This window comes from Protopterus annectens, chromosome 6.part1, assembly GCF_019279795.1.
Source record: "Protopterus annectens isolate FY-2018-M chromosome 6.part1, PAN1.0, whole genome shotgun sequence".
In the NCBI taxonomy this organism is placed as follows: Eukaryota; Metazoa; Chordata; order Ceratodontiformes; family Protopteridae; genus Protopterus; species Protopterus annectens.
The window spans coordinates 24,022,830-24,050,036 of NC_056738.1; the positions used below are offsets into that span (position 1 = coordinate 24,022,830).

General features: G+C 41.1%; 1 protein-coding gene across 3 annotated transcripts in view; it reads right to left on the bottom strand.

The window, feature by feature from the left end:
* CENPH (centromere protein H) overlaps positions 1-27,207 on the bottom strand; it is a 620,329-nt gene that overhangs the window by 443,869 nt on the left and 149,253 nt on the right. For all 3 annotated transcript variants that reach the window (XM_044075457.1, XM_044075459.1, XM_044075458.1), the window contains one exon: positions 7,105-7,176. In XM_044075457.1, the coding sequence (XP_043931392.1) occupies positions 7,105-7,176 (72 nt within the window). The remainder of the gene's footprint in view (positions 1-7,104; positions 7,177-27,207) is intronic.

Consider the following 27,207-nt stretch of genomic DNA (forward strand, 5'->3'; position numbering starts at 1 on the left):
CTTTACTGATGAGCAAAGACATTTTTAATGAAAGGAACAAAACAGAAAAAAGAAATGGTGTTACAAACGCACAGAGAGATGGCTTGCTTAGAAACAGCCAAAACCAAGGATCTGAGATGAAAGGAAACAAAAAGCTTCTCAGATCTGTGAAAGACTTTAGTTTTATCCAAATAATATCCGAGCTGTCTATGCAAATCCAAGGTAGGGAGAACCTTCTCACTGGCAAAGTGAAGAGAAGGAAAAAGGAAAGCAGATTAACAGGCTGATTAAGGGGCAACTCATTGACCACCTTGGGCATAACACGACACCCTGCCTCTGTGGAAAACTAAGAAAGGAGGAACAGCTACACTCTCTTGGATGAAGTCAGAGCCAAAAGAAAAACAGTCTTCAAAGTACAATGTTGTAAGGAAGCTGAAGAAGCAGGCTCAAAAGTAGCCTAAGAGAATTTTTCAAGTACAAAACTGAGGTCCCAGGAAGGTGGAATTGGCTTCTTGAGAGGCCTGACATTAAGGATGCCTTATAGAAATTGCTCAACCTCAAATCTAGAGGCCAGAGGAAGAGTCAAGGGCAGACAAGCAGAGATTGCTGACAGATGAGCTTTACTGAAGAATATGCTAGCCAAGCAAGGAGCAGATTACACAAAGACAGAACCAATGGAACCTTCACAGATAGGAGACCCTGATGGTGACAGAGGCACCAGACAGAAAATATTTTCCATTTGGAAATACATGATTTCCTGATAGTGGGTTTCCTGTTCCTGGCCTCCTACAAGACTCAAAGTACATCCTCAGAAAACAGGTGGCTAAAAGGGATAAAAACCCCATCACTCACAGTGTAAGCTGAATGGTGGATAAGTGACGATGGATAAGAAACCTTCTTGTCTTGTATGAGAAAATCCAACAGTTGAGGTAACTGATGGTGACTGCTCCTGGCCCAGTGAGAAAGAAGGGGAGAAACAATGCTGTCTGGGCCAAAAGGGAGAGTCTTGTCTGACATTATGCAAGATTCATGATAACAGAAGATGGAGAGGGAAGGTGTACAGAAATATCCCCTTCCAAGGAATAGATAGGATGTCCACTTTCAAAGCCAGAGGACTTGAGACTCTGTGCAAAATAAAGGAAGTTGCCTGTTCAGAGGGGAGGCAAAAAGGTCTACCTGAGGAATACTCCGCTGATGGACAAAGTCCAGGAACACATCTCTGTGAAGCATTCATTCCTGAGCTTGTGTGCTGGACCTGCACAAAGAGTCTGCCACTAGATTGTGCTCCAAAGTAATGTAACCGGATTGAAGAGTCTCTTGATCCTAGACATGAAAATCCAGTTTGCAAAAAAAGATGGTCTGAAGAGCCATGGACAAGGGTAAGGTGGTCCAGACAGCCTATCTAGACATTGCCAAGGCCTTTGACACCATCTCCCACTCTGGAATCATAGATAAACTTACTAGGCTGGGCATTAATCCCTACGTCACCCAATGGGTTTCTAACTGGCTTACTGATAGAACCCACACTGTAAAACTAGCCGACCCCAAATCCAGCTCCAGACAACTGACAAGTGGAATACCTCAGGGTTCAGTCCTGGGACCGCTCTTGTTTGGCATCTACTTCTCTGAAGTACAGGCCAACACTAAGGGACTCTGGCTAACAAAGTTCGCAGATGACTGCAAACTGGGAGCCATTATTGAATCCCCAAATGATGTGGATACTCTACAAAAGGGTCTTACAGAAACAGATGCTTGGTGCCAGAGCCATGGGCTCAAGCTCAATGCCAAGAAATGTATAGTTATCCCCTTTGAGAAAAAACATGTATCCGTGAATTACCACATAGGCGGCAGTACACTAAACACCGAAAGTGTGATAAGAGACTTAGGGACACAGGTGGACAGTGGTCTCACCTTCGATAACCACATCGCCACAACAGTCAGGAAATCCTTCTATGTGGCACACCTCATCACTAAGGGCTTTTCATCCAGAAAAAAGGAGGTCATTGTCCCACTGTACTCATGCCTCATTAGACCCATTATAGAATACAACGCCCTGTTTGGTATGTACCTCTCAAGACATCTGCAACAACTGGAAAGGCCTCAGAAATACCTCACTAAAAGAATCACAGGCCTATAGCAGATGTCCTACGCTGACCGCCTTAAAAAACTCCAGCTATACTCTGTCGCATATCTTCTACTCAGAGGCGATCTCTGCTTAACATACAAGACCATGTCAAACCCAGAGCTGTTGGACATGCTACACTTAAAGAAATCCCAATCCCTCAGAGCCACACGCTCCAGGGATCTAAACCTTGTCATCACACTAAACAAAACATGCTGGAGGGATAGGTTCCTGACCCAGAGACTCCCCAGACTCTGGAATAGATTGCCCATACATGTCAAGCAGAGTGCCTCTTTGGCCTTCTTCAAAAGGAACCTTGGCGATTGGATGGGAGAAAGGAAATTCACCCCAGGGATCACGTCAGTCGCCCTGCTAGACAGGGGTCCAGGGAAGTAAATAGTGTGAGAAGAAATAGCCAGGGAATTGTTATGGCTAGGCTTGTATAGTCCCTAGGGCTGATAGCCTAGTACCAATCTATGAAGATAGGACCTTGTACTCTCTTGCTTGTTGACATACCATATCACTGTGATGTTGTCTGTGAAAATTATGAGGGGCCTGAAATGAAAAAAGGGAATGAAAAGCCTGAAGAGCTAGAAGCAGAACCCTCATTTCCTTTATACTGATGTGATCCAACCTAAAGAGGATACAGACTCTGAACCTGAAGAGAGCTGCAGGAGGACCCCCAATCCCCAGTTTGAGGCGTCACTAAAGAGCCTTCAAGTTGGGACAGGAGCTTGGAAGGGAAGTCCCAGACTAAGAGAAAGTTAACAAATCCATCACTAAAGCTCAAGCTTGAGACAGAGAGGGAAGGAAGGGTACAGAAGGGTATCAGGAAGTCCAAGGGGTAGCAATGTTGGAGGCAGACTGACTTGAGGTATCAATGAAGCTTTCCCATGTGGTGCTTAGCCAGGGCAAGCACGGAAGCCATGAATGTGAGGACCCTAAGAAAGTCCCTAGCTATGACTGTAGCCAGAGGAAGAAAAGACTAAAAGAAGACTGAGAGTCAGGGCCTTGGGGGGTAGGCAGAGACGCCAACATGGGGATAGTCTGAAGCTTGCAACTGTGGAAATTATGATCCTAAGAAGTTGTCAGAGATGACTTCTGGAAGTTTATGGTGAATCCCAGACTCTGTGACAGGGAAATAGTAAACTAGAGATCCTGAAGCAGTGTATCAGGAAAGAGGCTTGAATGAGCAGATTGTCCAGTTAGGGAAAGATTTGAAGTCCTCTCATCCTGCAAAAGTCAATGACAGGAGTAAGGCATTTGATGAATACCCTTGGGGCAGTAGAGAAGCCAAACGGCAAGTAGAGAACTGAAAATGCAAGGAAGAAATAGAGAAATGTAAACATTTCCTGAAAAGGGGATGCATGGGGATATTAAGGAAGGCATCTTTGGGGTCCAGAGAGACTCGAAAGGCCTGGGGTAGAATAAGTATCACAGGAGGTTACTAGGCTAATGGACCCTAGGGCCCTTACAAGCCTAGCCAAGTTTTACCCTTATTTCCACGATCGGCGCCTATCACCCCTGTTCAACAGGGACACAAGTAAAACCTCTGGGTTGAATTTACAGTTACCCATCCAATCGTCCAGATTGTGTTTGAAGACGGCCAGTGAGGTGGTTTGCTTGACATGAAGTGGGAGTCTGTTCCAAAGGTGGTGTACCCAATGGGAGACAAATCTGTCCCTCCAGCAGGTTCTATTAATGTTACACACCAGGTTAAGGCAATTAGAGGGAGTAACCCGTGTATCATTTGACTTGCGGATATGCAGCATTTCCAATAAAGCAGGGTCAAATATTGCCTTATACGCAAGGCAGAGATCACCTCTGAGTAGTCTGCATGGAACAGAATAAAGTGGCAGAGATTTCAGATGATCCTAATAAGACAGACACTGAAGACCTTGAATTTTCCTTGTGCGGAACCTTTGTGGTCTCTCCAACAGCTGTAGGTGCTTGGAAAGGTACATACCAAAAGGAGCATTGTACTCAATTATTAGCCTGAGGAGGGAAGAGAACAGGGAGGTTATAACTTCTTTTTTTCTGGAAGCAATGCCCTTCTTACCACTGTGGAGACACGGTGATCAAAGGTAAGGTTGCTGTCCACCTTTATGCCCAGGTCTCACACCACTGAATGCGTAGTTAGGGTGTTGTCACTGATGTGGCAGTTATCAGGAGCATCACTTTTACTGAAAGAGACTATAATAATTTTTTTTTTGCATTGAATTTAAAGCCATGACTTTGGCACCAGTCACTTGTTTGTGTAAGAACCTCTTGTAGGATGTTGATATTGTTTGGAGATACTATGACCATTCCCAGTTTGCAGTCATCAGCAAACTCTGTCAGCCACAGACCTTTAGTTTTAGCTTGCACTGTGGAGAAACAGATTCCAAACAGTAGAAGTCCCAGGACTGATTCATGTGGAACACCACTGGTTGCAGGTCTGCTGTTGGGGAAATAAAATCTGAAAACAGGACATCTGAAAGGAAAGAATCTTGAGAAAGGTGCTGAGCTGGGAAAAATGCAGAATTGGCCTCCAAGTGCCCTCCTTTCTGGGAACCAAAACCATTCGGGAATACAAAAAAAAAAAAAAAAACTCCCTACCTGGGCAGGAGGCACAGCTTGAATGGTGCTCTGGACCAAGTGAATGGAGCACCTCTGGGAAAAGGAGGAAGTTGTTCCCAAGGAGGTTTGGGGATGCCCAAAAAGGGAGGAAGGGATTTCCAAAGCATGAAATATCCCTGGCAGATAATGGACAGAACTCAAGAAACTGTTGTGATGTTTAACCAATTTGGAAAAGACAAGGAAAAATGGAGGGATAAGGGAACTTGGCTGAGGAAAAGGGGAAACAAACTGTCAAATGGAACCTGGCTTATCCTGAAAAGCAGGTTTTGGGAGGTACAGATTTGAGTAGACTTAGCAGGAGCCACACACGTCTAGAACCCTTTTTTACTCACAGGTGCAGGGCGAGACTTTCTATGAACAAAAAGAGATTTGGAGGGATAATTCCAGTGAAACATAGAAAAAGGAGAACCAAAAATATGTTTCAACTCCTGCGAGACTTTACCCTCGTCCTGTACAGACACGAAAAGTTCAGCAGCAGTAGCAGCAGCCCCAAAAAGATTTTCTGTTATCCACAGGAGAATCCAACAGTTTGGCTTTAATGTCATCAGGCAAAGCCTGAAGAAGTCAAAGGGTAACGCCTCATAACAGAATCAAGGCAGCAGCCCTGCAGGAGGCATCAGCTGCGGTGTAGCTGCATTTGATACCATGGTGAGCAGCTTGACAGGTACAGCCCAACAGGGAAAGGGCAGAAGCCTTCCCCTCAAAATCAGGTCAGAAACCACCTTGGAAGCCTAAGAGAGAATGGCTAAAACATACCTAGTCATAGAAGTCTGGTAGTTGATGACCCAAAAGGATAAAGTAGCAATGATACAAAAATTTTTGCCCAGCCTCTCCATGGCCCTACTATCCTTATCTGAAAGGAGAAACTTAGTTGAGGGCAATTGCTTGAAGGGCTTGTCAGAAAAAAAGACACTACAGAAGGGCCAGAGTGCAGGGGGCCAAGAATTAGGGGTCACAGAAGTTGCTGAAAAGGTATTCAGGAGGGCAGCCAGAACAGTGAACAGCTGATGGCTTACGAGACGCCATCTTGTAGGAGCTCATAATGCATTTTCTGAATGTCAGAGACTTAAGAACAATCCCACTTATATTACATCATGCGAGCAACAGTATTACAAAAGAGTTCCTCCAAAGGGGAGTCTGGACTAATAGAATCCTATTCCTCTGAACCATAGTCCTAGGGGGAATAATTATGAGAAGAGTAAGCCAGGGACTCTTTCCCAGACTCCAGATTCTCATCTGAAGAATCTGGTTCCTACGGTCTTTTAACAGGAATGGAAGACCAAGACAGGGCAGACTCAGACAACCTTCGAGGACGCTTTAAAGCCATTAAAGCATTAAATAACCGAAGAAAAATCCTACCATTCACATCAGGGATCCTTAGCAACAGGGTAAATATGCTTGGTTTTCGTTTTCTTTTTCTGTGGGACATCCGCATGAAATACCTTTAGAAGGACAGACTCCTTGTGACATTCAATAAGTGTAGTAGGTATCTCCCTCCATCAAGTAACATCTGCAGAATCCCCCTTGATCTCCTGGAAATAATCAGCCAAGGTTCCCATCAATGTCAGGAGCAGACATTTATACAGCCTACGAAGACATGTGAGAAGTCAGATCCATGCTTTCCTCCAACAGAGTTGTGGCAAAAGAAAATGAGGCAACCACTGGATGATCCTCTAGGCTTTCATTAGTGTTGAGAGAGATGTCTCGGGAAGGCTGAACAGCAGCCATATCTGACCTATGTTTTTTAGCCTTGAGATGGGAAGATTCCAATACAACACCATGAGCCAACAACTTAAGAAGCTGGCTTCCAAGGTAAATAGATAAAGAGAACAGATGACCGTGTACAGTATTAGAGACAAAAGCTTGGCAGACAAAACACTGGGTATAGTCGTGTGAAGCACCCAAACAGAAAATACAACGGTTGTGACCGTCTTTATGGGGAATCTGTATCCCATACTGATGCTTTCCCTTTCTGGATGACATGAGCCCAACAGCACTAAAGAAAAAAGTTAGATAAGAAGAAAACTCTTAGGTTATGAATACTACAACAATAACTTGGAAGGACATCTAGCAGAGGCTTTCTAGTTACACAGCATAGATGCTGCAGCTTTAGGGGTACTGGGTAAATCAAAAACAACAGCCGATACCATCAACATTGTCTTGTTTTATTGTTAGTTGTTCATTGACACCTGAACATTCACTTCATAACAAGTAATTTAAGAATCTATATAGCTTGGAATGTCATTATCTGATATAAATAACTCAAAATGGTATTCTAAGCATGGTTTACAACATACAATATGTATTCATTTTTGTCGTTATCTATTTCTATAACACATTCTTTTGTTTTCCTCTGTATTTTTGAATAAAAAAGAAAATCTTACCTGTGCAAAGATAATGTTCTATTCTGAAAGGAAGCTCTCACATTTACCAAATGCTGCCGGAGTTCTTCAATACTATCAAGAAAATCAAGAGTCAAACACAGCTATTTACTTTCAAACACTTGGACCATTGCACATATAATTATTAAATCGCTTAGAAAAAAACACTTAATATAATAAATATAAATACATAATTTGGCAATGTTGACCATTACAATATAATAAAATCAAACAATTTCTGTAGGGCACAAGCTGTACTCAGTGACTGTATGTAACTGAATGCAGGAATGTAGCACAAAAAGAACAGATACAGGGATCCAGTAACCAGGTCAGACTTCAATTATCAGCATGTCATGCATGCTTTTCCAGCAATGGTAGCCACTGTTCAAAATGACATACAAAAAGTCTTGACAATATTGGTCTCCCTGTGACGATTGGGGAGAGACAGATGAAGGCTGCCAGCCTAGTCAAATATAATTTAATACATAATTCTATCATTTGTATAAATAAATGTAAAATACAGGCGGGTGTTTTTAAATGAAAGAAAAACACTGTAAAATGTAAACTTCAAGACTGCTACATAATTGCCCCCTTGCTGTAAAGAAAAACTAAGTCAAGCCTTTCAAATGTGTCTTTTGAAATTGAAATGATTTTATGATATTCATTGATCTTTAAAGTTGGTTCCGCTTAGGTCAGGCTGGCTGTCTTAACACAATAGACAGAATGCCTTCAGAGTGTATATATGAAATGCTTTTTAGTGTTGCATTCTCCTGTGCAGGTGTTAGCTTGCTAAATAATGTAAATGGGGTTTCTATTAGCCTGAGAACTCAGAGCAAGTGTCAAAAATGATGTAATCTGGGGAGGACCCAGAGACATGTTTGTGAGCAATGTTTAAATACTATTTCTCACAAGAGACAAAAAGCATTTTGACTTTGGACATCTAACCCAGCACTGCTTATGCTCTTTATGTATGTAGGATTGTAGCACTGTGATTTCATGTAGGAATAGTTAAAGCTAGTAAAGATTAATTAGGTATTTTTCTTTGAAATCAGACCTGTCCTACTGTATTATTTTAAGCTTCGGTGTGATCTCTGAACTCTTAGATATCTCTGTGGTGTAGTAGTTTTGTCTTGTGTTTTAATTATTTATTATTAAATATTTTTAAAACCTTCTACCTGTGGCTGCTTTGTGTAGAGATAAGCTCTAGAATACATTGCATATTTATAGAGTTTACTGTCGGTCACTCCAAATTAAGCCTTGAGACGGTTTAGTCATACTACCATTGGATATTAATATTGCACAGTAATAATTGGACACCCTTTTAAAGGCCTTTTTGTAGCTGATATTATTAACTGGGTGGTGGCAGTAATTACTACCGTATAGTCTGGGTAAAGGGGCACAGTTGTAGAATCTGTGTCAGCCTTTCCCAGGAGTGGCTGTGAAGTTGTATAAATACTTATCTCAAAGTGTGTGTGTGTTGTGTCAGCTACTTGGCAGGGACACGAAGCACTGGTTGGACAGAGAGGGTACTGGAGGTTTTAGCTTGCCCAGTTAGGCTGAGACCTGGACCCTATAGCTGTGCCAGTGGGGAGTCTTATTGGGGGGACCAGCTGAGCAAGGGAGCAAACCAGCCCCAGACTGACTGATATCTCTGTGTGCACTTAAGGGAAATTGCACTTTACTGTGTGTATTAGTTATCCTTTCCTGTTCTAGGAGACGACCTCCCTGGTGTTAGTGGTGAGGATTAAGGCTCCTTGATTGCTGGGCCAGGGCGCGGTCGTCACACTCCCCACACTTTTCTTCCATGAGAAGTTCAACTTCTCAGTGACCACATCAGACGTCAATTATCAGCATGTCATGAATGCTTTTCCAGCAATGGTAGCCAGTTCAAAATGACATACAAAAAGTCTTGACAATATTTGTCTCCCCACACTTTCCTTACATGAGAAGTTCAACTTCTGCAGAGCCTGATGGACAGCTCATAAGTTCATTAGATGCACCAAACGTACAGCTTTTTTTCAGGTAGCAAATCACAGCTAACTACACATATTGTGAAACAAAGTACAATCTTAACTGAAACATTTCTTAAAAACTGAAGGTTGGAAGTTTTAAGTCACCCTTTGAATCAACTTTCCCCACTCATCAAATTTCTTAAGCACCTCAGGAGGGCCAGACAGAACTTCCTTGTTTAGGGGAGAATTTAAAATTTCTATTTTAGCATCTTCAGGAAGATTTTGAAAATCTAACCAAGCAAATCTTCTCATGACTGACCTAGAAGCAGCAGCCCTGGAGACAGTATCGACAGCATTATAAGAACACTTAAGGCATGTTTCAGTACATGAGAAGCAACTAGAAGGAAGACATTTAAGGAATTTTTCACCTCAGAAGAGGGAAGGCTAACCTTTTCATATTCTCAAAAAAATAAGTAAACACCATGTGAGTTTGGCAATTTAAAATTCTGAATATTAAGCAGCAGAAGAATAAACTTTCTCAAATTTGTTAAAAGCGTTTTTATTTTTGTCAGAGGGAACAGAATTAGCATTAAGTAATTTATATAGCAGGAGCAGTTTTAGATAAGGAAATTGTGGCATTATCTGCCTTTAGGGTTAGAAAACAAATATTTGTGAGAATAAGGTACCCTGTTGAACCTATCAGATTTCCTAAGAGCAGGAGGTTGACTGTAGGGTAAATTACAAGCTGTCAGGAAACCTCTCTCTATAGTAGATGTAAAAGTGGAGGAACAGTTGCAGATTGAGGAATATCCAACAAATCATTTGCTGCTGGGCAACAGGAATGCAGAATATTCAACAAGTCATTTGCTGCTGGGCAACAGGAATTTTATTGTGATCTCATTGAAAAACTCTTTCATTTTAGATAAAGTTTCTGAAAAAAAAGTCTTTTGGAGGGAAATTTGAAGCAAAATCTTTCTCAAATCAGAATCATCAGGTTATGAAGGAAATCCTAAAACATAACATTTTCTGATCAATCCTTGCTCTTCTGACTAAAAATTGGAGCCAGAAAGAGAAGGAAGCCCTTTTCTCTTCTTTTCTAAAAAGCATATAAAGAAAAAGCAGAAATTAATTCCCTACCAAAGCTTCCCTATCCATTGAAATAGAAACAATGGTAGCCAAGTAGTTTATTTTTTGTTTCCTTTCCTAGAAACCTCCGTGGAAAAGAACCAACCCAAAGCAGACAGTATCCCAGGCTGAGGCTCCCTTTCCTGGCTATGTAGTAAACCTTCACCTACCTCCTCCCCAGGACCAACAAGAATGATTTTCCCTTGCCCACAGAGGGTAATTCTACACCCCTAATATCCTAAGTGGCTGTATATGCTACACCAGAGGGAAAAACAATGAGCAGTTCGAAGAACAAAATCTAACTATAAAAGAGTTATATTGGCAGCTGAGTTAAAACCACAGTTGGTTTGACACCCAAAGACTCCCTGAAACACTGACTTGTAACTGAGCCACAGATATACATTCAAAGGAAGCCTCAGAGATTGTTAGCAGATTCTGCAAGAATCTGTACACTTGGTGCCCAATTAAAGCATGTCTTTTTTTTTACCTCAACAAAACAAAACACCTCCCTGACAGTCCCCAAAAGCAGTATATGCCCCTAGCACATGAACTCTATGCAAGATTACTAGAAAAAGTTGAAAAAAAAAAAAGATTTAAACAAACATATTTCCACAAGCATTCACAGTAATAAAATTCTCTGGTACAGAATGACCATCAAAACAAAATAACCCCCCCCCCCAAAAAAAAAAAATAGTGGATGGGTTTCCCATAAGAGGAGTTATCTGCCCAGAACTGAATCACAGACCATGTCCAACCATCAGGTCCACAAAGCCTTAGAAGGAGAGCACTTTGGCAGCAAGAAAGTTCAGAAGCTTTTTATAACTGCCTTTTATATGGAACTCTGCTCAAGCTCCTGGAAGTTAGAGCACATGGAAGGCATCCTCTGTCCTTGATAAGTGGCGAATTGGTCATATCCTTAGCAAAATATAACCCAAATAGCTTAGACTGTTGTAATAGTGTATTCCTCAAAGTACTTCAGCAGCTGAAACTCCTACAGACCCACATATCTCTTCATCCAGTGTATCACTGAAGTTTGAATAATGTCCCTCTCGCTCTCTCTCTGATTTAGCAACTTGAATAACTATAACCCCTTTAAAAACACCCACATTCTTCAACACACCAATGTAACTTAGTTCTCTCCAGAAATTCATTTCATCTCAATTTTAGGGCATCCTTCCTATCTACCACATCTATTCATAAGCTACTTTTTCTACATTTAATGAGAAATAAGAAATCACTGGAAATCAGGGTGGAGTAAACACACTTTAAAATCCTTTTAATATTCACATGTAAATTTTAGGTACTTGTGGGTATTACAAGTGCATTTACTCCACCCTGGTTGCAGTGATTTCTTATTGAATATAGTTGGTGTGTCACTGGATTTACCTATGTGCTGGTTCACTTCTTTCAACACTTTTGCTAACTTTCTGCCCTCATCTTGTTCATCTCCTTACTATGACTAATAACCATTAGTGACTACGCAATAATATCAAGAATGCCACAACTCTGCTTAGATCCTCTGTCACTATAAGCTGCAAAGAAGGGGCTTTCCATATGCTTTCTTCAGCTGTATGGAATTTACTCCTTCCCTAAATAAGAAATCGGTCTTTTAACACTCACAAAAGGGGGGAAAAAAAAGAATGCAATGTCACTGTGAAAAAAACTCTACCTTCAGAATACCTCTGTTTAGTACCTTACTGAACATCACACACACTATTACCTTAGGAACTCTAAATATTGCAAAATCTGGTGTCAAGCTAGCTCTTTTTTGTATTAGTCTAACTTTTTTATGTTACTGTAATCAGCCTACACTGAATTATTATGATACAATGCTTCCCTCTGTATACTCATTTTGCATTGCTACACTTACCTTAAATGTATTCATTTTTTAAAGTTACTTGCTGCTCATGAGGGGCACCTATTTTACTTGCCAGCTGTGACCTGGATTGTGGTTAAAATGAGACATTTGTTCAGCCCATCTACCAGGTCAAAGACTATAAAACACAAATAAATAAATAAACGTTTAACAGGGTCTTTTGGGGCTAGGACTGTGAATCTGGTTCTAAAGTACCACTGTGGAGCACATCCTTGAAAAACCTCATGGCAAGGATGAAAGATGGCCTGGGTTGTTTGATCACTATAAATTATACATCTCTGTTCTCAAGGAAGAAAGACATCGCCCACTCCCCCTTCCAATCACTTAAATGATCCTTCAGAAGGGATAAGCATGCCATTCCTCATGTAGGGATCCAAAATATAAATGGTCTTAATAATCAGAGTAGAAAATAAGAACAGACTGCATCAAATATCTGCACACTAAGTTCTCATCATCCTCTTCTAAACCAGAGGAATCCTAAGGGCTGGGCTGTTTCAGGAATCCCAACATCCACAAGACAAAACGTCGATGATCGTACCTCTCAACTGTCTAGATTTTTGCCTCATATTTTTGATCTTTTCCTCAAAATGTGTGGTTTTCTGCTAAATCAAAGAGGATTTAAGTAACTAAATAATGACTTACACTTGAGTTTCAGACTTCATATCCTTCGGAAAATGTATGGAAACACAAGACCTGTTATTCTAGCAACTTTCTAAGTTTGTAAAAGCAATACTTAAAAATTTGCCCCTATTTTTGAGCCTTTGAGGCAACATTATTTTAGACTTTGTCTGGATTTCTTGCACTGACAGGTTAAGAGGTACGTCCACAATCTATGGTCAGGACTTGCTGCTCTTTGAAGTACAGTAAAATAATTTTTGGCAAATCTTCTGTGAGTGAAGGGTAAATAAAAGCTTTCTGGCACATGAATGGCAGACTTCAGTGAATTGGGCACCCTCTGTCAGAAAATTATGGTAAGCACAGTAGGTCAATCTTTGCATATATGATGAATGGACATCAAGGCCTCAGAAGGCCCTAATACAATAGTGGACAAACTTACGGTTACAGTGTGGAATGGACCCTGGAGCCACATTCACTTGAGCTCTTGTAGATGTCTGACAACCAACACTTGACTGGAAAGCACTCTGATATACAGTTCAGAAACCTGTATCCATAGTCTGTACTTCAGATGCCAGATGAATGGACATCAAGGCCTCAGAAGGCCCTAATACAGTAGTGGACAAACCTACGGTTACAGTGTGGAATGGACCCTGGAGCCATATTCACTTGAGCTCTTGTAGATGTCTGACAACCAACACTTGACTGGAAAGCACTCTGATATACAGTTCAGAAACCTGTATCCATAGTCTGTACTTCAGATGCCAGTACTGTCACCATCTTCACAACAGCAGAGGCATTAGCAGGCTCTGGATCTCCAATGAAACCTCTTTTATAACAACCTGGACTGATGTGATAGCAGAAGTAGCTATACCAGACACCACCTGAGTCATGGTGGGGAGTGAGGGAGTAAACTATACTTTTGTAACCTAGGGGAACAAAGGCCCAGCTACGATAACTGTCTGGGTGATAATGGCCTTAGCCACTTGTCCCTGTTTGGTGCCTACAACAGCATCTGAGGAACATTTTTTTCCTCCAATTTCTAAAGGTTTTTTTATATTTTCCAGGGAACTTTTACATTTATTTTCTTTACCATTTGAACACAGCAAAGAGATTTTTTAGGTTTCCTTGTTGAAGCAGTGAGAAGTAGCCACTCGTCCAATCCTATTACCTAGCAATACTTAAATAAAAGCCTTGAGATTCCTAGCTTGCCTAAAGAGGTTTTTTTTTTTGTTAGAGGTAGCAGAATGCCCACATACGTCAATATCAAGATTTCTGGAGGAAAAAGACAATGAAGGTAACAACCTTTAGGGGGAAATCTGGACCTTGTAAGAACATTTATCAATACCTTATCTCGATTCTAAGCAGCTGTACATTGTTGACTACATAGGGATGAGCTTCCTTATTACTTTATGAAAATACGAAAAACAATAGAAAAAAAATCCCAGAATTACTAAACCAAATGATAAATTCATTAAACAACCACAATAATTAATGAAAAAATCTAAGAAGAAAGCTGGAATGACAAAATAAAAACCCTCTTGAACTATAAGGTTCATGGTCATGGAGATATTCCTCAGGTGAAAATAAGATGACTTAAACACAGTTAATGCATGGTTCTTATATCAGTTGATTATCAAGGAGGACTCAAAGATCATGCAGTTTTAATAAACACAAACTTACAGCTAACATAAATGAAAAATGGAAACAACAAAGCAGGTGGATCCCTCATGGTGACAAGCACATATACATGGCCTCAGTCTTGGACATCTGAAAGACATACGTGTATGGGCGTGCCTTCGCTGAAGGCTGGGCATCGGGCTGGCAACTCGGCACCATAAAATTAACTGCCAATCACTAGCGGACTGGAGTTCCGCTGCGGCGACCCCTAACTGGGAAAAGCCGAAAAGACAAACAAACATTAGGCAGCCAAAAGTGAATGACTTTTGGATATTCTACAATGAAATACATACTTGCGATATGTTGCTGATGGCTAAGAAGGTATCATCAGCAAAGCAATAATAAACCAGCCTCCCTCCTCCTAATAAGATCGTTTTAGCAAAGCATATACACTTTGAAAATCAGAGGAAAGAAAACTGAGCCCTGTGGCATTTCACATTCTAAAGGGTAGGACTGTGAGGTATTCAGCCAGTAGCTACCCCCTACATATGGGCTGAAAGATTTAAGAACCAGTCCAGGACTAGAGTACAATAAGGATGCAAATACTAAATCAGAACACAACTATAAACAGTATCAAATACTGCACAGTGGTCAAGCAGGGCCACGATACTAAAAACAACATAAATCGCTAATCATAAGGTGATCATTCACTATCTTAACAGGAACAGCCTCAGTGCTATGGTTAAGAGCAAGAACCAGATCGACATGGATCCATGTGTAAATTAGTAGCCTTAACAAAAACCTTAAGGAATGGAAAGTTTCAGATGGCGAAGAAGTTATCAAAGTTCCAAGATTTTTTTCTGAGCAGTTACAAAAAAGTTATATGCTCACCATAATGTTCTATCTGTGTTGTCCATTTTCATTCTTCCTTAACTGATGGGTTCAGATCCGATCCGTCGGATATGACTTGGCCTTTGCGAAAGTTCATGGCAATTTAAAACTTTTGAGCTTCTCCCTTACCCATAATACACCAACCCTAAGTACCTCATATCTTGTTTGCTGACTTTACCAGAAGAAATACTGTTGTATATACATAAAAGAATTGTAAGAAATTTACACATGCAGACAAATAAAGAGGAGTCTATATCGGGATCTCAATATAAAGGAAGTGACGTCCCCTTACAACTCATTCCTCCAGGAGTTTTCAAAGGATAGTGGTTGATGGGTAGGAAGCTGAGGAAGAATAAAGATGGAAAGTTATGGTGAGTACATAATTTCTTTATCTGATGTTGTCAATTTTCATTCTATCCTTAACTGATGGGACAGATTCCCCAGCTTCCTAAACTCCCGGGTGGACTTTAAGGAAGGATATTCCTGAGCACAGTTGAACCAAATAATGCTGTACCTCTAGAGACCAGATCTAACTTATGAGTAACAAAGGTATGTGGGATAGCCCAAGTCACTGCTGCACAGATGTCATCCATGGACGCTCTAGACTGGAAAGTTTAAGAAGTTGCCACAGATCTAGTTGAATAAGCCTGTAAGGTTTTGGCAAGGTAATACCGAATTTATTATAAATGAATGAAATACAGTCAGCCATTTGGCTAAAGTTACTTTGGCAACTGGCTTTCCCAGTTTTCCTTCTGCAAATGAAACAATTGGTCAATTTTTCTGATGGTTTTTGTTCTATGTAGGTAAAAATGTAATTGGCTGTGAGCAACCAATACGTGTAACATGCATTTATTTTTGTTAGTAAAAATAAGTAAAGAATACTGGCAAATTAATGAACCGATTGATATTGGATTCTGACACCACCTTAGGAAGAAAGGATGCACTGGTTTGTAATGTAACTCTATCCTTGTGAAAAATCAAGTATGGCGGTTTTGAATACAAAGCTTGACTCTCTAAAATTCGTCTGGCAGAAGTAATGGCTACTAGAAATATTGTTTTCCAAGAAAGATATTTAAGGTCAAATTTAGCTGTTGCTTCAAAGGGGGGATGAGTAAGAGCCTGAAGCACCAGATTTAGGTCCCATGGAGGAATAGGGTCTTTTAAAGGAGGTCTTAAGAGAAGTGTCTCACAAAAAGGCTTTGTAGAACTTATGAGAGGCAACAGAGGAACCATCACATCCAATGTGAAAATTCAATAATGCTGCTAACTGAACCTTGACTGTTGACAAACTAGCTCTTTCTTTAAAAAGTAGGGCCAAAAATTCAAGAATGTTATTTATCAGAGCTGAAAAGGGATCAATGTTGTATTGTTATGCCCAGTAAACAAACCTTTTCCATTTACTAGAATAAAGCTTACATGTAGAAGGATTAAGGGAAGATAAAAGCATATATCAGACCAGTGAAGACAGCATAGGTTGTCTGGCTATTAACAGAATTGGAGAAGCCAGGCTGTCAGCCTGAGGTTTGATATGTCTGGATGGATAATGCCTGCTGCACAAGACAGGAGGGTCTGGAACTGGATCCAGAATCCAAGGTTGGTGAAGTAAGTAAGGCCAAAGGAAGGGGAACTAAATCTGTTGAGGCCAGTAAGGTCCAATGAGGATGCCTTTGCTCTTCAACATGGCAGCTTTCTGTATGAATTTTCAAATTAAGGGGATTGGTGGATAGGCGTATAGTAGACCAGGGGCCAATAATAAAGTAGAGCATCCCTTAGTGATTCTTCCTGTGGGGGCATTATGGCAAAGTAGCTGCTGCATTTGTTGTTTAGGGGAGAAGCAAAAACTTTGCAGCAAGGCTGGCCCCACTGACGAAAAATCATTTCTGTTCCTTTCTTGTTGAGAGACCACTTGTGAGGTAGAAGAATGCACTTGCTCAACTTGTCTGGTATCATGTTGGACTTCCCCAGAATGTGCATTTCTATGAGAAAGCGGTTGGGTGAGATCGCCCATTGCCACACTCTGAGCACTTCTCGACACAAGGTGTTGATACACCAAACTACTGAATACTGTCCATTTGAATTGCAATCGTCCCTGAAGGGAGAGCATTCTGAATGGCCTGCAATGCTAGAAGCACTGCTCTCATCTCTAGGACATTGATATGCAAATTGGCCTCTTCGGGCAACCGAGTGCCTTGGACTTTTCTCCCCGGAAAGTACCCCTACCCCATCTGGGAAGTATCTGTGGTCACTATGGCCTTGGGCTGAGGGGGGATGAACTGATGGCCTTGTAGAATGTGAGCTGACTGAATCCACCACCTGAGATCTCTCTTGCATATCTGAGTGATCCGAATCAGAGTTGACATGGGTTGGTAAAGTATCGACCACTGTGTAGCCAACATCCATTGCAAAATCCTCATGTAAAATCTGGCTGAAGGCACTAATAACTGTCACTCCTAGAGCTTGAAGGACTCAAGTGGGCTGAAATTTTGGTCCTGCAGATTATTTTCCTGACTTGTGATCTTATAGTCTGAACCCTTGAGGGAGAATGTGAAGCTATCACGGTCTTTATGTTGAGTATTGGTCTCATGAATCAAAATTTTGAGTTGGTTCCAATTGAGACTTTTTGTAATTTATGGCTATCCCCAGATGGGAACACGTCTGGAGAATCTGATCCCTTGCCCTTATTACTTGATGCCTGGTCGGGCCAGTAATGAGCCAGTCATATAGATATGGAAACACCTGGAATCCCTGCAGTCTCAAATGAGCTGCTACTACTACTGCAATACATTTCAGGAACACCCTGGGGGGCTGTGGTGAGACCTAAGGCCAAAACCTTGAATTGGCAATGACTGGCTCCCAGACGGAAGTGTAAATACCTTCTGGATCGTCTGTTCCTCTTTATGCGATAGTGCACACCCTGAAGGTCTACTGAGCACATCCAGTCATACTTGCTCAGAAAAGGGAGAATGGACTGAACTGTGGCCATCCCAAACTTGGTGCATTGAATAAGTTTCTGAGATCCAAATTTGGTCTCCAGTCCCCAGTTTTCTTTGGCACTAAAAAGTGAGTAAATTCTGGACTCCATCTGGTCTGGTGGGACCTCTTGGATGATTTTTTTTTCTCTAACAGCTCTTCTATTTGAATTTCTGCCTGCTCCCTTTGACTGGGTGGAATATCAAGAATTTTCATTGAGATTGGAGGAGGAAGGGAAAAGGGGATTATATAACCAATGGAGATAATCCTCTGCATGCAAGTATCTTTTGTTAAGCCTATCCAGGCTCCCTGGAGAATCGACCCTAAATTACCTCCAAAGGTAGGTGATCGGGCCTCCTTTCAAGAGTGCTTGTAGGGTCTGTCAAAGAAAGACTCTCTGGACCCCTGGTTTTGTAGGCCACCTGTACCGCAAGGGCAGCATCAAACATTGGAGTTCCCCCCTCTACTCCTGGGGGAACTTTCTCCATGTGTGTCCTGGAAAGGACTCTGGGGTTTATTAAACCATATCTTTCCACCACCTTGTTGAGTCCTAGAAAAGGATCTCCGAGGGGGTGAAACACATACATCCATGGCAAACAGGGTCTTACAATCCTTTTCACACACGGATAATGTGTCTTTTACACTGGGACCAAACAAAGATGTGCTGTCAAAAGGAGCATTGATGAATGAAGGTTTGAAGGGCTCTACAAAATCACATAAGCACATACAGGCATGCCTCCTGATGGAAATGACTGAACTTGCTGCCCTTGAGGTTCCTTCGGCTACATGCGAAATAAGCCTCATGGAACAACTAGAAACAGACTGCAAGGTAGCCAACTGAGAAGTCACAGATGATTGGACCTCTTCAGAAACAGATTCTGAGAGAGTATTTGAGAGCTCCTTAATCAAATCCCTCTCTAATCTTGTGAAATATGACAACTAATTCTGTACTCTTTGGGCGAAGGTCACGGAAGCATAGACATGCTTTCCGAACTTGGCCATCACCCTAGATTCCCCATTGTGGGGGATGAACTCTCTTCGGTAAGTTCCTTTTTGGTGGCCACCGCCACAACCATGGCATCAATGGGCACCCTTTTTCCCTAATACTGCCTGTCTACAGGTGGAGCCATAATCTTATCTGGTCTCTGAGATACGGGCTCAAATGTGCCGGGTTCCTTCCATGCCTGCTAAGAGACCAAATCAATGAGCTTGTTGGTGGGCAGAGTCACCCAAGAGGTAGATGGGCCAGATCTGAAAGCCTCCAGAAATACAGACTCCTTGGATGAAGGGTTGCTGGTTGTCCAACCACCTCTCTGCTTTAGGATTTCAAGGGATGTCTCCAAATGAGCCATCTTCAGGAGTTGATTGTGGGGACCCTTCACCTTCAAAGTCCGTATCCTCCGTTACTGACTTTTCTAGAGAGCCCATGTGCTTACTCTTACACTTCTTCCTAAGGACTTCCTCAGTGGGATGTTCCAGGGAAGTATAAGAAGAAAAAAAACAATACCCTGCTGGAAAGTTTGGGGGTCTCGGACTGGCTGTCCCTGTGAAAAAGAGTGGAAAGGCTCCAGGTACAGACGTCAAGGCTGAAGACGTAGGATCCGAGGAGGAGGGTGGAGCCATCGCTTCCACAGATGCAGAAAAGTCTCCTCGCTGCCTCAAAGGCAGACCGCTTTTGTACCGGTGCCCTCATCCGATCTGACAGCAATCTCCCTGAGGCCAAAGCAGCAGTCAAGCTATCCAATGCTGAGGCTCCTAGTTGCAGAGAAGGCTCCAAAAACTTCAGAGTCAACTCAACTCCCTCAGATTCAGGATGGATGCTTCGGCTCCGACAGCTCTCCAGATATGACTGACCCAGAGCACTCAGGGCAAGCTTTGGATCCAAAGATAACACTATCTTCGGATCTGAACTAGATGGAGCTGGACGGCTCAGATCCAGGGACTCAGACAGCATGAATCAGAGGAGGAACTGGTAGTGATGGTGTAGTGAGAGAATGGGCCTCCTGACTCAAAGGGGTAGGAGTCGACAGGCCACCCATGTGGCTCTGTGCCAAGATGATCTTCTGCACCACTCTTTCCACATCTTCTTCAATTAAACTCCTGGAACAATGACTGGAGAGGACAGTAGGGGATCTAGGTCACTCCAGAAAAGGTGAAGGCACCCTAGATGGCACTGGATTCATTGACTGGGAGTAGCTGATTCTGGGTAAGAGAGCAATATTGGATCCAGAAGTGCTAGAAGTGATCGGATCCAATGTAGTTTTTGTCAGATCAGAGGATGTCCGATCCAATGATTTTTTTCATTGGATCTGAAGAGGTCTGATCCGATAATTTTCTCTTTTTGGGATCCAATGTTGAGTTCAGATCTTTTTAAAATCTTTTCTTAGAAGACTCAGAACTTGAAGAAGCCGTCAAAAGCTTCAAAGGGGAAGACTGAGGTCCAGATAAGGCTTCACCAAAGGTTGAGGGAAGCAAGTCTTTTAAAATTAGTTTATTTTATCTCTCCACACTAGAGCAGTCTTCTTGGAGGTGTAATGGACTCAAACAGTATATGCACACAATGTGGGCATCTGTCATGGGGAGCTTATGCCCAAGCTTAACTCATTTCTTAAACCCAGAGGGCCATCTCTCTGTCATACTACCTACATGAAGGAAATATATATATGAGAGAGAGGGAGGGAGAGGAAGGAAATTGATTGCCAACAATGGTATGCTGAACTACACCAAGTGTAGAGAAAGAAATACTAATGACAGTATTTAAGTGGTACACACTGTACGGACGTTGAAAACAGAAAATAAACAGCAAAAATGCTTTTTAAATATACTACACACAGGAAAGGAAAAAGGGAGCTAGAAAAGGGAGAAATACTAGAAAAAGATAAATTTAAATCTTAATCCACTTATCTGCTCAAGAGGTAAGGTTAACCACATCTTATGAGTAAAGCAGCAAATGAGATCTGATGTACTTAGGGTTGGTGCATCATGGATAAGGAAGAAGCGTGAGAGTTTTAGGTTGCCACAAGCTTTAGCAACGGCCGAGTCAGGTCTGAGGGAATGGATCAGAACCCATCAGTTGAGGAAAGAATGAAAACTGACACCATCAGATCTAAGGTCTTCTTCAATAAACATGGAAGAAAAACTAAACAACAGGTTCTAGCACATCCAGGCAGACAAACAAGTTTGAAGAGAGAGAAATTCACACACACACACACACACACACACACACACACACACACACACATGCATAACTTCATATACTCACCTTTGCTGCAAAAAGCTGTGGTTCTATTCCCACACCAAGTAAATGTAACCCATCCCATAAATAGCAAAACACATACATGAACTCCCAGTTAAGAATTAATCACAATCAGAAATACAAAACTTTCAAAGACCATAAATTACTATACCCATTCTGGCACCCGCTCTGGATGCAGTGTGGATAAGAACTTTGTTCAGGGTTTGGTCTTTATTATTGTGGGACTGTGAGAAATTCACTTAAGACAATACTCTTGGGTCATCCCTAAAAATAGATACATGGCCAGTATGCTTAAATGACTAACATATAAATAACATTACAAAATAAGTTTATCTTCTACAAGATCAAGGGTATCCCAGTATGAATGTATAGGGAGTGGTGCTTGACTGTCTTGGTGGTTATCTAATACTGCAATCCCACATGCTTAGAAAGCATAAAAAAGTGAAATGTATTCCTTTCATCATTTCTCCAGCCTTTACACTTGACACTAGTCCAAATACAAGTAGCCCATCTGCAATGGAGGATCATTAGATGTCCCTAGAGAGAATGTATTCAATTGTAAGCAATCAGAATGTGCTGAATTTGAAACAATTATGGGTGAGTTGCTAAAATTAACTCTGAACTAATGGATTTCATGGAACAGTGCAATAGTAAAGTAGCAGAGACAGAGAAGTCTTAAGCTGATCACCCTGATTGGCTATGTTTAGGCACCCACAGAACCTGCAGCCATGAGGGCCCCCCTGATTATCTCCCCGCACACAAGGGCCATCCCTGACAATGTGCAGACAACTTGCACACAGACAGCCATGGGTTTCTCCTTCCTCCTTGCCCAGTTCTGGTATTCTCATTTGCATAGCAGCATCGTTCAATTCACAGAACTACCAAAACCTTTTTTTAATTGCCCTCCCTGTAAGCTGTTATCGAGTACAATGCCCCCTTCAGCATGGACCTTGCCAAGCACATGCAGCTGCTGGAGAGCTTAAAGAGGTCCCTGACCAGGAAAACCCAGGGCCTCAAACACCTATCCTAAACAGATAGGCTAAAAGCCCCGTTCCTCCATTCAGTCTTGTACAGACTGCTCAGAGGTGACCTGTGTCTGGCATAGAATGCCATCTCAGACCCAGCCTTGATGCAGTTGCTGCATATCCGTAAGTCAAACTCCACTTGCGCAACCTGCACGCAAGGCTTCAACATGGTTTGTGACATTAATAGATCTTGTTGGTGGGACAGATTGTGTCCCGGAGACTCCCCCATCTGTGGGACAGACTCCCTCTCCATGTCAAGCAGAGTAACTCACTAGCCCTCTTTAAGAGGAACCTAGATGACTGGATGGGAAACAGAAAATACACCCCTGGAATCCCACCTGTGTCCCTGCTGGATGGGGAAACAGGCGCTGAATTTGTGGGAACATGGGCGAAATTCTTGGCTAGGCTTATAAGGGCCTCTGGGTCAGTAGCCTAATATCAACCTATGAAGCTATAAGCTGCGACATCAGCTGAAATCTGCACTCCATCAGGTCCACTTCAGTGAAGTACGAACCTAACTGGTTGCAGCAGCTAGGGAAGTAAGTTGCATGCTTTGTTTTTATTTATTTATTTTTCTCTTTACGGAAGTGACAAAGCAAGGACCTCACTGGTCCTTGCAAAGCACTTCCTGTGTCAGTTGCCTTTAAAAGGTAAGTGTGTAGCAAACATTCCTTTCTCTTGTTTTTCAAGGGAAAAGCTTGTTTTGTTACTCTGATTTTCAGCAGATCATTCACTGGATTACTGGTGGCGAGAGGAGGATAAGGACTTCCTGAGAAAGCCCTTCAGCAGCAATCATTGAGACAAGCCAAGAAGCTGCAATTTCAACTGTCGTGTAAGGGCAATTTTTAAAATGTCTGAAAAACTGTCCTTTTAAAGACAAATTAAAAGGGGTGAACTGGTCTGTGTGGTAGCAAGCAGGGGTCAACCTATAACTGTTTAGAGTGAGCAGAGGATTAGTGGCAGCCTTCCACTGCAGAAAAGGTAAGTTGATTTTTTTTTTTTTGCAGAATTATTGCAGGACTGGAGCTTGGGGTGGTAGAGAGGGGTTATTGTTATTTTAGCTTTGCCCAGAATTCTTGTGCCAAGTGACTGGGAAGTGGCTTGTCTGTGATAATTAAAGTCCAGATGCTAGTCTTTTAGTCAGTACTGCATAAGAATATTCATATTTTATTTATTTACTTATTTTTGCTTTGTCCAGAATTGTGCTGAAAGGTTGATAGTGAGAGATGATGGCTGCGAGAATGTTGCAGGTGATCTTTTAATTAGACTAATGCAAACCCTGTTAATCTAGTATTTTATAGTAGTTTACAACTATCTGTGACGCTACACCTTTGTTCTATAGTAATTTTTTGCTTTGTCTAGAAGTGTTGTGCTGAGAGGTTGGGAGGGTGTAGGGGCTGTGAGAATGTTGTAGCATGTTCTCATGTCTGCCTGGTATTTTTGTTCTCTCTCATAAAAAATGCGAGTTCACGTAATGCATGCTACTGCAAGACCTGTTCTAGCATCTTTATAAGTTTATTAAACAAGTCTTTTTAATTCCTGATGTTACGCCTTTTCCTGTGATTTTTTTTTTGTCCAGAATTGTGCTGAAATGTTGGTAGTGATGAGATGGGGACTGTGAAAATGTTGCACAATGTATAGATATTTTAATGCAAAACCCATTCTAATAATTTTTCTAAATTTATAATAGCAATGTTTAAAACTATCCTTGATGTTCTGACTTTGTTCTATAATTATTTTTGGCTTCATCTAGGATTGTTGTGCTCAGAGATTAGGAGGGTGGTAGGGGTTGTGAGAGTGTTTCACATGTTCAAATATTTTCTGGTCTGTTTTTCGTATAAAAAAAAATGTTGGTTCAAGCAACACATGCAACTGTAAAATCTGTTATTCTAAAATCTTTATTGGTTCATAAGCCAAGTGTTTTAAAGCTCTAATGGTATGCCTTTGTCTTGTTTTTTTATTTATTTTTACTTTGTCCGGAATTACTGTGCTGAGAAGGTGGTGATGGCAGTGTAGGCACTGAGAATGCTGTGGACTATTTGTGGTCTGTCACTCAAAACAATTCGATTTACTAGTAAAACTTTTGAGGGTTGGAGTAAAATCCATTCAGTCATTATTATAACTTTATAAAAGCATTTTTTAAAAGTTTTCCTTGATGTTTAGCATTTGTCCTATGATTTCCTGCTTTGTCCAGAATTCTTGTGCTGAAAGGTTGGGGGTAGGGACTGTACAGGCATTACTGTAATGCACGCTAATACAAAACTTGTTATATTATCTTTATAAGTTGAAAACAATGTCAAACAAAAATGTTTAAAACTAACATTAATGTTATGTCTTTGCTCTGCAATTAATTTTGGCTTTATCTAGAATTACTGTGCTGTGATATTGGGAGGTAGGGGCTGTGAGAATTCTGCAGAATATTCTGATGCTTCAGTTCATACTAATGCATACCTTGCTATTCTAGTAGCTTTCTAAGTTTGTAACAGCAATGCTTAAAGCTATCCCGATGTTACACCTTTGCTCTGTGATAATTCTAGACAAAGCCAAAAATAGTGTTTAGATGTTAGGAGGGGTGGGGTGGGGCTGCAAGAACGTTGCCCAATGTTAAAATGTGTGCCTGGTATGTTTGGTCTGTTCCTCACAAAAAAATGTGAATTCACAAAATGCGTGCTGCTGCAAAATCTGTTATAAACATCTTTATTAGGTCATAAGCCCAGTGTTTTAAATCTTGAATCTTGTGTCTTCATTCTTAATTTTTTATGCTTTGTCCAGAATTACTGTGCTGATAGGTTGGTGGTGGAGGGTATGGGCTTTGAGACAGTTGCATACTGTTTCCGTGATATTTGTAATCTGTCCCTGAAAACAATTTGATTTTCTAGCAAACTGTGAGGATTGAAGTAAAGGGAAGGGGGCATAGCAGCAACATGGTCACATTTTTATCCTCCTAGACAGGGCCCCCAACATGAAACTTGCTGGTGGCCCCTAAAATGCTAGCATCGGACCTGCTGACTGGCTGGTGGCTTATCAGCAGATTCAACCAAATTTAAGCACAACATTAAAAAAAATAATAAAAAATAAAAAAATAAAAAATCAGTAAAGGTGTTTACTTATCACTTGTGACATAGGCAAATTTACATTTATACAAAAGTATTCAAACTGTTAACAAATTAACACTAACAAACATTATACTTCACATATATTGATATATATCATATAACCTAAGCAACATTACTCAAATTATTTAGTTTCTCCCATTTTTTAAACAAGAAACATCTTTATTAAACCATCACTTATGACATAAGCAATCATACATTTACATAAATGAAAATAAACCATACTGACAAAATCCTAGTCGCAAGCATTTTACCTCACAAACCATACTGACAAACTTTCATTATACATCACTTACAATCTACCCAATCATTTTCAGTCAAACATTACATAGCTCATTTAAGTCCTGCCTTTTTTAAATCTCATTCCTCCTGTGTATGTATTGTTCCTACAATTCCCATGTTTTTCCCATGTAGTTTGCTCACCCCCTTTTCTAAAGATCTCAATTCCAGTTGTTTTGTCTCTGTTTCTATATTCACTACTTCTAATATAGTTGGTTTAGATTTGGATTGCCATTTTCTAGTAATTTTTTTTTTTGGCAGCCACCATAATTAGACACAACAAAGGCTTACAGTGTCTAGCTAATTCCGATTCTGTATCACAGGTCAGAAAAATCACCTCCCTCATCCCACCAATCTGCCCATCCAGCATCTCCAACAGTGCATCCCACTGGGAATCCTTAAAGTCTGCCAACCCACCGCACTCCAAGAAAATGTTACTAAGTACCTCTTTCTTCCCCAACATACCTTCAACATTTGCTGTCTACCTGAGGAAAAATTCTCTGGAGTCTACTTGGGGTATAAAAATATCTATGTAAACATTTCCAAAAATCCTAAATCGTCTAGATTTTGTTGCATATTTGGAAGACATACATATATCTTCGCATTGTTTCTTTCTGAATTGCCTATCTAATCTTTCTTCCCAATCCTTTCTAACCTCCTCAGTTTGATTCTTATAGCCATCATGCAATGTTTTATATGCTATACTAATTATTCCTTTTCTAATGGCAGCTTTTGTTCTAGATTCTACTAAATCTCTCCCAGCGCTGGTCTTTCATTTAGGACCCCCCTATTTCTTTCTCTTTGCCTATACTCTACCGATCCTTGATGGGGAAGGCAATCTCTAACCTGCAGTCCAAATACATTCTTGGCATCTTCCCATTCTATTACATTTCCCTCTCTAGTTATTTGTTCCCAATACCTTGGTTCCTTTGTCAGTTTTCTCCAATAAATTTCAGCCCCATCTTGCCTACTGTCTGTATCCCTAATTGCAGTCATCCCTATCGGCAGAATCTCCCAAGCACAACATTACTTTGGTCAGAAGCCCAGCTGATGTCCTTTAAAGGGAAGGTAATAGCTTTGGGAAAAGGAGGACAGAAAAAGAATACAAGAATAATGCAGGGCCTTAAGACGCAACAGCAGCACAACTGTCTAAAATACAGAAAAGGTGTGCTGTTGCAGGAAAGGACTGATTTCCCAGAAGAAATTATAATAAGAGTGGGTACACAAAACATTTATTTTGGGGTCATAAGACCTATAGTAATATGGCAGGCAACATATGAACCTAAAGAAAAAGTGTTCTCTGTCGTGTGGAAACCAGGGAAGTTGGACATTTCAAGGTGTCCAAGGACTGACTATTCGGTGGAGACTAGAATAAAAAAACATT